The sequence below is a fragment of the Tympanuchus pallidicinctus genome, unplaced genomic scaffold, assembly GCF_026119805.1.
Source record: "Tympanuchus pallidicinctus isolate F22 unplaced genomic scaffold, pur_lepc_1.0 scaffold29, whole genome shotgun sequence".
Lineage (NCBI taxonomy): Eukaryota > Metazoa > Chordata > Aves > Galliformes > Phasianidae > Tympanuchus > Tympanuchus pallidicinctus.
This window is the reverse complement of record NW_026294746.1, coordinates 2535884-2548292: the sequence shown is the minus strand read 5'-3', so window position 1 is coordinate 2548292 and position 12409 is coordinate 2535884. Positions and strand designations below refer to the sequence as shown.

At 45.4% G+C, this 12409-nt stretch overlaps 2 protein-coding genes and 1 long non-coding RNA gene across 6 annotated transcripts in view; 2 read left to right on the top strand and 1 right to left on the bottom strand.

Moving 5' to 3' along the window:
- Positions 1-5156, top strand: part of TTLL10 (tubulin tyrosine ligase like 10) — a 19955-nt gene extending 14799 nt beyond the window's left edge. The window contains 4 exon segments of the mRNA XM_052691567.1: positions 51-191; positions 588-704; positions 4130-4223; positions 4526-5156. Of these exon segments, the coding sequence (XP_052547527.1) occupies positions 51-191; positions 588-704; positions 4130-4223; positions 4526-4845 (672 nt within the window). The 3' untranslated portion in view covers positions 4846-5156.
- LOC128084893 (uncharacterized) overlaps positions 1-11033 on the bottom strand; it is a 24496-nt gene extending 13463 nt beyond the window's left edge. The window contains exons 1-2 of one of the 3 annotated variants that reach the window (XR_008208718.1): positions 10919-11033; positions 2730-2825 (exon numbers count right to left, since the gene is read on the bottom strand). This is a non-coding gene — a long non-coding RNA (uncharacterized LOC128084893). Of the gene's footprint in view, positions 1-2729; positions 2826-2928; positions 4109-7163; positions 7292-10918 lie in introns of those variants that run through there. The other 2 variants (XR_008208719.1, XR_008208720.1) reach the window with 2 other exon arrangements.
- LOC128084883 (probable pleckstrin homology domain-containing family N member 1) lies at positions 5352-12409 on the top strand. Of its 2 annotated transcripts, XM_052691554.1 has the most exons (11): positions 5352-5716; positions 6740-6818; positions 7192-7338; positions 8250-8336; positions 9243-9315; positions 9425-9561; positions 10338-10484; positions 11033-11119; positions 11256-11331; positions 11777-11853; positions 11968-12409. In XM_052691554.1, exons 1-11 carry the CDS (start codon positions 5628-5630, stop codon positions 12058-12060), a joined length of 1092 nt encoding a protein of 363 aa, XP_052547514.1. In that variant the 5' UTR covers positions 5352-5627; the 3' UTR covers positions 12061-12409. The 2 variants fall into 2 exon arrangements, with proteins under 2 accessions (XP_052547514.1, XP_052547515.1); XM_052691555.1 differs by lacking the exon at positions 11777-11853.

The window sequence follows — 12409 nt, the reverse complement described above, 5'->3', positions numbered from 1 at the left end:
GTTTCCTGTTACTCTTTAATCCTCCCCTCGCTCTGTTCCCCACCTTGCAGTACGTGCAGAAGAAGAACTCCCTCTATGGCCAGCTGAAGGATGAGACAGTTTGGCAGATGGAGCATTTCAACAGCTACGTTAATGAGAAGTTTGGGAAAACCAATGGCCTCCCACAGGACTGGGTTTTCACTGTGTTTACTGTGAGTGCAAGCAAGCTCGTGGTGTGCTAGTCTGCCTAGCCTAATTAGGGTGATGGGAATAGGGAGAAAAACCTCCAGTTCAGGGGAGTCCCCAAGGAAACGTATGTACCAAATGAGAAGGCATCGATGGTCCCATGGTAACTATTTGCCTGCAGATGATAAACAGAAGACAGAGTTTAATTTCAGTGGTTAATAAAATGGGTAAAGTGCTGATAAAGGGAGGGGGCTTCCTTCAACTCAAAGTGGACAGACATACGGTTTCCAAAATACAGCCTCCATCCAAGTCTAGAGAGGAAGAAAAAGTGTCCCTAAGCCAAGAGGAGGCCAATGACTTGCAGTGACTCCTGTGCCCTCGGCATTGGCAATGATTAGTTATCCCTGATCCCTATCTTTCAGAAAAGGATGCAGCAAATCATGTTGCAGTGCTTCCTGGCAGCCAAGCACAAACTGGATCGTAAACTGGGCTACTTTGATCTCATTGGCTGTGACTTTTTGATTGATGAAAACTTTAAGGTATGAGTAAAATATTGCCAAATACTAAGTATGACATTGGCCAGATGTCTAATGCCAGCAATGTAGGATGGTTGACACTGACTCTGGCACTAGAAATTAAACAGAGCATTCACTCAGCCGGCCATGAAGGGCAGGATTCATTTCTTTCTCCAGTTGCATTTTCCAACATCCAGATATGGCACCTATGCAGCCTGTACATGTATTGCACAAAGACACCCTGGCATTAGCAGCTCAGGAGGGGAAGAAAAATCCTTAACTGCAGCAGAAATTGCTCTGTGCAGAATTTTCCCAGGGAAATGGAGTCGTGAGAAATACAGGAATCTTAATATCTACTCAGTTCATAGAGAAAGTAAGGGAATTTTAATGCCATTCAATATTTTTCACTCTAGAAACCAAACATGACAGATAATCAGCCAGCATAAATCAGTTTGTAATGCCTGTAACGCCACACGAAGAATGCTGATTTACACAATCCACAATCCACAATCCAGGAGTGAATTTGCCATCACCACCCTGCGGAATCAGTCATTATCGATTCAGGTGTCAGCATCAGCACCTCCACATTCACTGCAGGTTTACCATTTAGCAAGAGGTTAGCCCGTCAAGGCTATAAAACCTGCTACGGAATTACAGCTCACACTCGTGAAGAGTGAACGAAACGCAGAGAAGGAAAGCCAGAAGAAAGGGAAATGTTCAGTGCAGTGATTGGACTGCTCTCAGTGCAGGCAGTCCTTCACAAGCACCTGGTCTAAACATAACAGAAAGCCATCTGGCAGATTTTGCTGTTGCTAAAGCAGAAAAGAACTCAAACTTATTCCAGCAAAGTGCAGTGGGAACAGCAAACCCAATGAAAGAATGGAATTAATGTATGCAGCACTGGGCAAGGCACGCAGACAATGGCCTCCTTTGTACGGGGAAGTCAATGGCAATGGGGAGCAAATGGGAAAGACACAGAAACTGGTGCTTCTCAAATTTCAGAAGCAATTGTCTTTTGCAATGTTGGCATGCAAAGCACTGGCTGTGCAAACTTGAAGCAGAATGGAAGATCCAATATCACTCTATTGTGGCAATCCCTACCTGGCCAGTTAAAAACTTCAGTAATTAAAGACCATTACATCCCCATGCATTTTACATATGGAGAGAAAAACAAAATGTGTCTCTTGACAGGTATTTTGTAAAAACATGATGAGGATTTCAGGACACCTAGTGGTGAGGTGGTCAGTTGGGACTGCCATCCTATTTGATGACACGTGTAGAATTTGCTTTGCATTGATTTTGCACGGCCCTGGGTTTGGTTCTATGCCTCATCATGCTATTCCCTCTTCTTTATTTTCCTGAGATAAAAGTGCCCCCTAGTATCACTCCTGATAATTTCTGCAGGCCCTGCAGCGTTGCAATCTAGTTCTTGAAGGTGTTTTCCTGCCTCTCAGTTCTTAGGAGCGTGGACCAAGAAAGCAGAGCCTGCAGAGAAACCACAGCTTACAGCAGAGCTTTGCAAACTTCATGTGCAGGATGAGAAGAGAAGGAAAGAGAACATGAATGATGGATGTGGTTTTACTGTTACTTTTTTTTGTAACACCCCCCCCCTTCTGGTTTCTGGGGCTTTCCTGTGCTGTACTGTAAATGCCAAAGTTAATACACAGCTTAGGACGCAGCCATTTAAGTGCCCAAGGAACCTGCCTTCAGAAAGCATTGCGTCAGCTGTGCAAAAGGGCTCTGCAAAGGAATGCTGGGAAGAGAGATGCCTAAATTTTTTATCAGCCATAAAGGGATTCGGCTCTCTATCACCAGACTGAACACAGATAAGCCATTGGCCAGTTTGTGACAGGTGCCTATAAAATAAGATAACCCTTGTTAAAGTAGGGATGGTCCCTTTGATTGGAATGACGCAGCTTTTCCCTCACCCCAGCACTATCAGACACCACATGGATGCTGCAGAGCTGGGAGTGCCACTGCAGGTCATCAGCATGAGAAATCTGACAAAAACCAGAGAAAACAGAACCCCATTGGTTACCAATGGCTTACCAGATGCAGGGAGGAGGCTCAGGTGCTCAAATTCTACGTGAAATCCCCATGAATGACACGATATGCTGGATCTTGACTTTATTCTCTGCGTTCTTCCTGAAACAGAACAAAAGAGGTTAAGAGCATTTAAACAACTGTGACACACTGCGGTACAATAATAGGGAGCGTAGGAGACAGACAGCATAATAGATGTGAACACCTCCTCCTGTTTGTTTTGAAGGAGAAGAAACCAAAACCTAGTCAAGACAATTACAAAGGTTCACTGAGTTTGTCTGTCAGCAGAAAACCTTCGCACTTCTAATAGGAAAAAGGAAATTTGCTCAGAAATAAGGGAGTTTGCCAAGAAAAATAAATGTGACTTAGGTGCCCTCTGTTGGCATCTGCAGAGCAGGTTATTTCTCAGCACTCTCTGGAAAGAAAAAAAAGGAAACCCACAGACATTTCAGCACCCTCGCTTACAAACCTTCTCTGAAATACGGTACTGAAACAAATGTGACAATTCTTGTTGCATTTTATTCTCAGCAAAACGAAGTGCAAAAGTGAAAGCTGTCCTGTTGCCAAAACCTACCACCCACATTTCTCAGTTACTTGCAGGCAAACTCCCTGCTGCTTCAGGAAAAGAAAAACAACAAGAAAAGCACGACCGCAGTGTATGTGTTTTTAAACATCAATTAAAAGGGAGTAAAATTCGCTTGGGGCTGTTGAATGATTAAACATCCTTCCTGAAATAAACATCAAATAGTTCCTATACATCGTCTTTGCAAGATGCAGCACCATATGGCAAAGGCAGGAAGCAAACAGATGAGTTTCTCTCGCGGCAGGAAAAAGAAATAGTAAACAGAATTGCATTGAATTCAACCGTTTGCTTTCACACAGACCTGCAACTGGGCCATCACGTGCCACAGCTCAGAGCTGCAGACTTCAGCGTGTCAAAGTAGAGCTGAAATGGGTGCTGGTGTGCAAATATCTTGTATGGCTTCTACCTAAAACCAAAGCTTACCCAGGAAATCAAGGCCAGGGGTTAATTGAGAGCTTGGTGCTGTGTTTGCTTGGTCTTGACCCCATGTCCACCCCGAATCAAAGACATGACTACTAGATTCCTTGTAACTTCCTATGGAAACTGGCACGATAAGAGACAGAACAGTGCCTTAGCACACCCACAGAGCAGGAGTCTAAGCTGAAACATAAAATAATATGTGGCGTTACTCTAAAGTAATGAAATGTAACGATTCCTCCAGTCCTTGTGAAAACGCTGCCTCACCTGCACTCCGTGCTAGAGGATCGTGTTGGGATTTATAAGTACTCCTGCACTTCCACTGCTCACTAAGTCAATAAAATGGCATCACTGCAGCTCTGAGGAGCTCCAGCCTGACTTCCTGGTTGCCATTCGCCTTTCCTAGGTCTGGCTTCTAGAGATGAATGCAAACCCTGCATTGCACACCAACTGCAAAGTCTTGAGAGACATCATCCCCAGCATCATCCACGAGAGTCTCGGTAAGCAAAGAAGTCACAGAGCGGTCAGTAATGGGCAATCACATCACAGCACTGCTTGGCACAGGAAAGGCTCCTGTTGATACCATTTGTAGCTCCAAAATACAGAATAAAGAGATCTTGCTGCCGAGTTTGTTGCTGATACAAAAGGCAGTGAAAATTCTACCCAGCGCAGACGCAGGAAAGCTATGGTCTCATTAGAAATAAATGGTCCCTTTTTAAAAAAATATTATTTTTAGGAATAATACGGTGAGTTTGGGTGCATGTTGCCATCTGTCCACTTTGTAACTGCAGATCTCTTCCAGATCTGGTTCTCGAGATCTTCACCAAGTGCCTCAAGGGACAGAAGGTGCTGCCTTTGAAGACACTCTGCCGCTTTGTGCTTCTCTACAATGAGGATGCTGCAGACCTGGGCCAGAAGCCACCTCGGAAGCTCAGCACCAGGTCGTTCACAGGAAGGTACCTGAGGCCACACACAGACAGCACCAGGCACTTCAGGTACAGCCCTGCCAAAACTGCAGGCCTGTCCCCAGCAGCTCAGCTGCTTCAGAAGAAAGAGTGCCTTGCTGCCTACAAAGGGCTGTCGGCGAGCTGTCCTAACCATGCTGCACGTGCAACAGTTTGATCTCCACAGATAACCACACTGAGTCACAGAGCAAGAGGGTTTTCACAACTTCAGAGAGACAGGAAGAAAATAAAAGTTAAGCTCTATGTGCTACGCATGTTATGCTCTTTTTCACCCGGTAGAAACAGACTGGTATCAACCTCAGCTAAGAAAACCAGTAACTGTGAGTGCCAATAGTTCTGTAGAAAGCAACGCTTCCATCAGTCAGCCAACAGAGAAGTTACAGAAAACGAGACACACCAAACCCCATCCTTCCAAAAGCAATGCTGACCTGACACTGCAACCCAGAACACTCAATAAAGTCCTTTTATGAAGAGGCAAGGAGAGCTGCTGAAAGACCAAATCCAAGGCTTAGCGCAGAACCCCCTCAGCTGGTCCTGCAGCTGCCCATAGCTTGTCTCCAGCTGCACAGCCAGCTCCTCCTTCACCAGATGTTCCTCGCACATTTAACCTCATTTCACTAAGAACTCTTTCGGTTTTTGTTTGGCTGAGCTGACAGCTACACAGCAGCACACGCTTATCGCATCAGGCCATCAGCTCTGAAGGAAGCAGCGACGCCTGGGGGACCTAGGAGACAAGAAGGGGGGAGAGAGCTTCAAAAGCCACAGGAAACGCTTTCACATCCCGGGTGCTGCCACTTCTAAGCTAAGAAGATGTAAATGAACAGCAAGGTGCATGCGTGCTTCCTTCCTGTGCTCACCCTGCCTGCCATTCATGCCATCCCTGCGCTGCAGCAGCGCTTCGAAGACAGCGCCGGAGGACGAGGCGGCCGCTGAGCCAGCATGGGATGCTGCAGCCTGAGAGCCAGGCATGCTGGTGCTGCAGGAGAAAGCCAGGATGAGGTGGAGCTGTTGAAGACAGGCAGGACCAGGTAGGGAGCAGTGCTTCGAGGGGTGAGAAACACCGACGGTCTTTGCGCAAACAGAAGGGCATCTATTGCTGGCAATTGTGACCCACTGGCTGTTTTTGCTTGCTAAATATGACTCGCTTGAGAGCTTTCTCTTCTTCCCCTTTTCTAGCCAGAATTTACAGTAAAGCTAAATGTCAGATACTTCTTCTCAACAGAGCCTGCTTCCTTCTCCTGAACAGGCCCCATTAGGAGACACAGCCTCATCTCCTCCTGCCATGCAACCCTTCTACTGGGGCAATCACCACCACCCCCAGAGCTCGTGCTCTGTTGGAAGCAGATGGTTTTGGACCCCATCACACAGCAGGGTCAGCCTGCAGGCCTGGCAGGAGGCTCAGAGCCATCGGCAGCCTCAGCCCTTCCCACATCTTGCTTGGCAGATGCCCTGAACTTCCAGTCACAAAGGTTCAGCAACATCCCAAATAAGCCATGGTTTCTCCCCCTTAGCTAACCCCCAGTGCAGATGAGGCCGTTGTCTGTACCTCCTTACCTACCACAAAGACAAATAAAACACATTTCCCCTCCTCTTTCTTGTGGCCTTTTATATCTACACTGAGCTGCATTTCGTTCCATAATTTCACCAGAAACTGCTATTAAGGCAGGTGCACAGAGTGCCCTCAGCATCCCTGCAAGTCCTTCCCACACAATGCCAGGGGAAAACTGGGAGTCTAAATGCTCTGATGAATTTTGGGCCATGATTCTTGCTTAAAGTAAAGGGATCTTTGACAGTATTTTCATTATAACTTCAGCTTTGCTATCCTTGACATGCCTGTTTTCCAATTCTGCATCTGCTGCATTTTTTTCCCCCTAGATTTCACTGAGCTGCACCCAGCCAGCATTCCAGCTTAAAATAGAATACTCCATAATACACAAAATTCACGCCAGAAATCCAGAAGTGTGCCTGCTGACTGAGCATGAATTATTCTCTCTTTCAAACAACACACGTAAATGCTTTCCGATGCCTTTCCACAATCTCTTCCATTACAGAAAATGGTCCATTTCAGACGGCCAGAGTGAGGGATCCCTCCAACCTAAGGACCCTGCAATTCCCACAAAGACAGAAGGGGTGAGTACGATACATAGGCAAAGATTCATATGTAGTACACCAGGGAAGAAATCAGTTTGTCTCAGTTTTTGCTCAACAAATTCACGCGCAAGAAAGCCCATCACCATATTTCCTAGGACCGTGCTTTATCCTATTGCTGAGAGCATGCACTGAGAGAGGAAATGTTCTATAAAGGCACATATATATGTCAACATCCAAACCTCCTGTGGTCTGGACTGCAAAATTACCCGTTCTCTCTTTTACCTTATTTATATATCAGCATCGCTTGACTCTAGATTCCATTTTTTCTCTTCTGATCATCTCTACAGCATGATTCCCAGCATGATTTCAGGAAGAAATACTCACTATTTTGTCTTTCTTTTTTTTCTTCCAGGCAGAAGCACTGTGGGGAAAAACACAGGAAGAACTGCTGGACTTGCTGGTCGCTCAGCCCATCGCTGGCTGGGAAGGCAGGAAAATCCTTTCTCCTGGGGAGATTGTTTGGTCCTCCTGGGTTTTTCTGAGAAGTTATCACATGGAGGTAATCATCATCACAATATGACCATGGTAATATGCAGGGGATTTTTCACTTGGGAGACAAAACATGAGCTACATTTGAATTTCAAGTATCCTGTCCAAATTACTGTCAAACCGGTGCTTGACCAAAGCCACAATTTGCCCTGACTTCCCCCTGTTCCCCCCAAAAGTTAACGCTATTACATTCAACTTTCATTCCACCAGTGCCAGCAAGAGCTGAAAGGATCTCATAGCCACTTGCTTGAGCAGCATGACTTTTTGTTCATTCACTCTGATAAAAATGTCCTTTTTGTCAGAAGGCTTTTTTTATTCTTTTCCCCTAAGAGACAACACTGTGATGGTTGCAAATTTGTACGTGTGACGCTCGACCCCCCTCCACGGGAACTGGAGCTGAGTGGTGACAGCACTGAGGTGTGACAGCCATTACAGTGGTGTCGAAACCAGAAGAGGGAACTGAGACCTGTCCTGACTTTGCCATGGACTCACGCCTCTTTTAAGCACACGCTCATTTATCTGGGAAGACAAAATAAAGTTACAAAGAAGAGTCACAGAATCATTTGAGCTGGAAGGGACCTTTGAAGGTCATGTGGTCCCACTCCCCTGCAGTGAACAGGGAAACCCACAGCTAACTCGAGTGCTCCGAGCCTGGTCCAGCTCAATCTTAAATGCTTTCAGCCAAAGTGTGATGTAGTAGTGCAGGCCAATCCAGCAGTTAAACACTGCAGAGCTCCCCATCAACCTGCAGACAGCTGTCAATCAGTCAGCACTGCATGTGGTGATGTACCAATATTGCATGAGGAGAGAGGAAGGGAAAGTGGAGAGCTCTGAAGAAATGCAATTTCCTTTTCCTTTAAAAAGAAAAAAAAAAAATTGAAATGTCGTGGAGGAAAGATGTGACTGGTCTTATTCCAACAGGAGATGTCTGAACGCTACCTTGTGCTGACCTCCTTCCACTTGCTGATTCTTTCTGTGGATCACACAAAGAAGGCATTTGTTTATGAGGTAAAGCACAAGAATCCTTCTGTGTCTTGCAGTCACGCTCACTGTCAAGATTTCCCAAATATCTCTTTGCTCACAGCTCTAGCATATGCATGGCAAAAGGAAAGCTTCCTTCTCGGTGCTGTGCCAAGAGCAAGGCTCAGGATGGAGCTCACATGTTCTGGCCCCATCAACTAAGGCAGGCACTTCACTGGTTTCAGTGGAGTTTTGGCACATTTTCTAGGACAGTAGCTCAAAATTCTCTATTTTTTTGCAGCTTATTTTGAATAGTGAAGAGCGTCTGCTCCAGAGATTGAAGAGGAAGTGCCAGTTTCTATTTATATTATATTCTGTAATTTTAGCTGGCCTCTTATCACAGCCATTTTGCTTCCCCAAGGAGAGGGAGTGCAGCTCCCTGCCAGAGAGCTAAGCATCAACCAGAAGGCGTCAAGAGAAGGTGATAAGAACAGGAGGCGACAGGAGAAGGAGAGTTAGGAAAGGTACAGGAGTGGGCAGGCACAGGGTAGCAGAGAGATGCATCCAGGAGAGCAGCCCTCAGCACTGCAGTGCCTCCCAATGGCGTTGGTACATGTCTGTGGATCCTAAATGTGAGGGAAAAAGACAAATTGAGAGACTGCAGGAACTGAGCTGTGTAACACTGGAGATGATAAAATTCCACGTCCAGCTGAGTGGAGCAAGAGGATGGCGCAGAAAAGTGATCATGTAATGAAATAAAAGACAAAATGAGGACAAGGTTGCTTTGTCCTTAATATGAACAGCTTCTTCTCTGGCATGGCTGGGGAGCACGGAGGAGGAATTAAAGAGGCTGCAAGGCAGATGAAATCGGATCTAGCTCACACACAGTGCTTTCCTACATCATTCTTGGTTCTTCTTACCAATTGACTTTTGACACCTTTCCCATCACACCAGGGTCTCGTTCCTCTTGCTGGGATGCACCTGAGGGAGGTTGTGACTGCCATCAGCTGCACGTTTGAAATTTCTGGTAAGCCTGCTGGACAGCTTCTGTAAGGGCTGCAACAGTCACAGAATTCACCCACTGGGTTCAAATGCCATCCTTCTTCAGAGGCAGGGCACGTTGTGTCTTTGCACAGGGCCCATGATGGAGTCCCGGCTCATTTGCTGCCAAAATTCAGCCGACTTTGACAAATGGATTCAACACCTCCAGAACCAAATCAAGATGGCGAATGCCAACTCCTCAGCCAGTCCCACCAATAATATCTCTTTCCTGGTAAGTCGGTGGGGAGTAGATGTAAAGAGAAGGGGCTGAAAACAGGAAACGGTGGCAGCTCTCGAAGTGGATTTTCAGAGATGTTTAGAATACGGGCTGAAACTGAACAGTAACTGTATTCAAGAATGCTGTAGATTCTATCTGGGCTAAAATAAACTTGCTACCCACAACGCTTTATCACCAAACACTTGCAAATGCTGCTCTAAGTTCAGGAGAGGTTTTTGACACGCTGCTGATTGTTTTTCTTCATGAGATGTAGCTGCTACACTGCTAATATACATACATATAAATGTTCCTCTTAGTTACAGCCAAAAACCACCAAAAAGAAAGACACTCTTCAATACATGCTGTGACGCAGACTTATAAATACATACAAAACACACTGCAACATCCACAAGAGTCACAAGATGGCAGGATTACGCTGCGGCTGAGGGTGTCCAATGCCCTCCCCAAAGCTTTCCTCGACGTCGTTCTAAGCTCAGGTTCCTAAAGTGAACGAACTAATTGGAAAGCCAACTTGCCTTTCTCCCTCTTCCTTGTGCTATTTATTAACAGTGCAATTGAGGTTTCCCTCTTTAAATATCCGCTCAGCTGCCCTTGATGTCTAGCATGGCATGAAGTCTATGGGGCAGCACTGTACTTCAGCCGTACCTATCTTCTGTTTTGGATAACCTAAATATTTTTATCACCCTGTAACCCTGATAAACATCATACTTTGTCTTTTATCACCCTTTGCTTCATCTTAAAAAAAAAAATCATAATAATAATTGATGAAGGTGCCATGCGATGAGCAGTGGAAGAAAAGAGCGCTGATGAGACATCTCTTGTGTAACACCATTCTGAAATGGGAAGGAAAACCAATTCAACACCTGGGAAGGATTCAGCATCTGACCATGGTGCAGATGGCTACTGGCTGCACAGAGGTAACATTGTGCTCTGATATTGGGTGGCTTTGGCCAGGTTCAAACCAGTTGAGGTTTCATGTGGGACTGGTGCAAATAATAATAATAATAAAAAAGCTATAAAGCGTAGTTCCCCAAAAAATGTTTTGCAGCATTATGACTGCTGTTCCTGGTGCTGTTATGCCTTTGGCAGGCTACAGAAAAGGTAGCATAAGGTTAATTATGCTGAAAGTCCCGCGGCATTAAACAGACAAAAGGAAATGCAGAAGGGTGTTTTTCGGAGAGCCACTTCTGAGAACTCTGTCCAGACAGTTGCACTCAACTTCCAAAGAAACTGGGAGGGGGAGTCCATCCCCTTCCCATTACACAGGAAGGGCAGAGTTTTCTAAACATTCTATTATGGGAATGTATTTCTGAAAAATATAAACAACACAGCTCATCCTGTGAGATCTTACCCAAGCTGACTGATACAAAGAACAGTGTCTGGCTGGCACAGTAGCTAAGGTGCTGCAGGCAGCTCCACATTTTGAGGTGTTGTCATGACGTCTCTCGTCACCCCTTTTCCACAGGATCCTAAGGAAAGGCTGCTGATCCTGTTCCCAGAAGACCTGCTTTTTCTCTCTGTGGATGAGGAGAGAACTACAGTCACGTATGAGGTAACAGGAAACAGTAGAAATGGTCAAATAAGTACAGAACTGAGATCTGGTGAGCAGCTCTGGGTGATGAAAATAAACAGCAGGGAGAAAAAGGAAGAACGCATAGAAAAGCAGTGTTTTCTTTTCATTTCTGAAGGGAAAACTCCCCTTGACGGGAATCCAGGGAAAGGAGAAATCCACTGTGCTGGGGAGGTTACAGCTTGAAATTACAGGTAAGTCCAGTAGCAGTTTCTGGAAGGAAAGACTGCTTTTATAAGAAACAAAAAGCCTTCCAGTGCCCACAGATTCAGCACAGAATCCTCCTCACAGATGTGACATTTGGATCTACCACAAGAGACAGTATCTGGTTCAAGTCAGATTCCACTTCTAGCTGCAACCAGACAGATGCTCTTTACGGGCTTCGTAGGTTTCTGGCTGCTAAGCTGTAATAGCTCTCCACACTTCCCTGCTCAGTCCAGCAGCCAGCGCAATCCCAGACCTCCATCTTTTCTATCATGGGGAATCTCAGCCTTCTTGTGGTTAAAAGCCAAATCGACTTGGCAGTAGGATGCTGGCTGTAGGGAGAGGATCTAACCTTGTGTGGGAACAGCCCTTGTGATTCCTTTGCCATAGGCGTTTGCATCCAGCTCCTAACTGCTCCCTGCTGATGTCTTGCAGGAAGCCTGACAGAACCAATCCTTATCAATTGTTCCACAGCAGAAGATTATGAAAAATTACTCTTCCACCTACAGAAGGTATTTTTTCAGACCAGTTTGTGTCTCTCTAGTGTATAAATATTTGGCAGATAATAGTCACGTTACAAATAGTAGATTCACACGATAAAAACATGTTCTGGCTGTCTGTTCCAGCCAGAGAAAAACCTTGATGCTGTGACACTTCAGCCACCACCAGTCATCCCTAAGAAATCCTGGCATCATCATCAGGACGTCGGCATGCAGTGACAGGAAGAAGGTACCTGAATACGATCCCAATAGAAAGTGAAGAAGCTGCAAAAATGAACAGGAGGCGATTAGAAATTGGAAAGCAAGCTTCTTTCAGACTGAGAGGTGAATAAGGACCTGCAGATGAATGAGTCTTCACTGGCTGCTGCTTTGAATGAGCCACTGCAATTGATGCCTTGTGATTCTGACCTCAGCTGTACATATGCCTCAATGAGAAACCTTTCTCAATTTGCTTGCTATATTTATTGCCTGATCCTTTTCAGGAAAAAAAAAAAAAAAAAAAAAAAAGAACATTGTAAAATACTCTGTAAGTAATACAAATAAAACCATTAACCTGTGCTTAAACCAT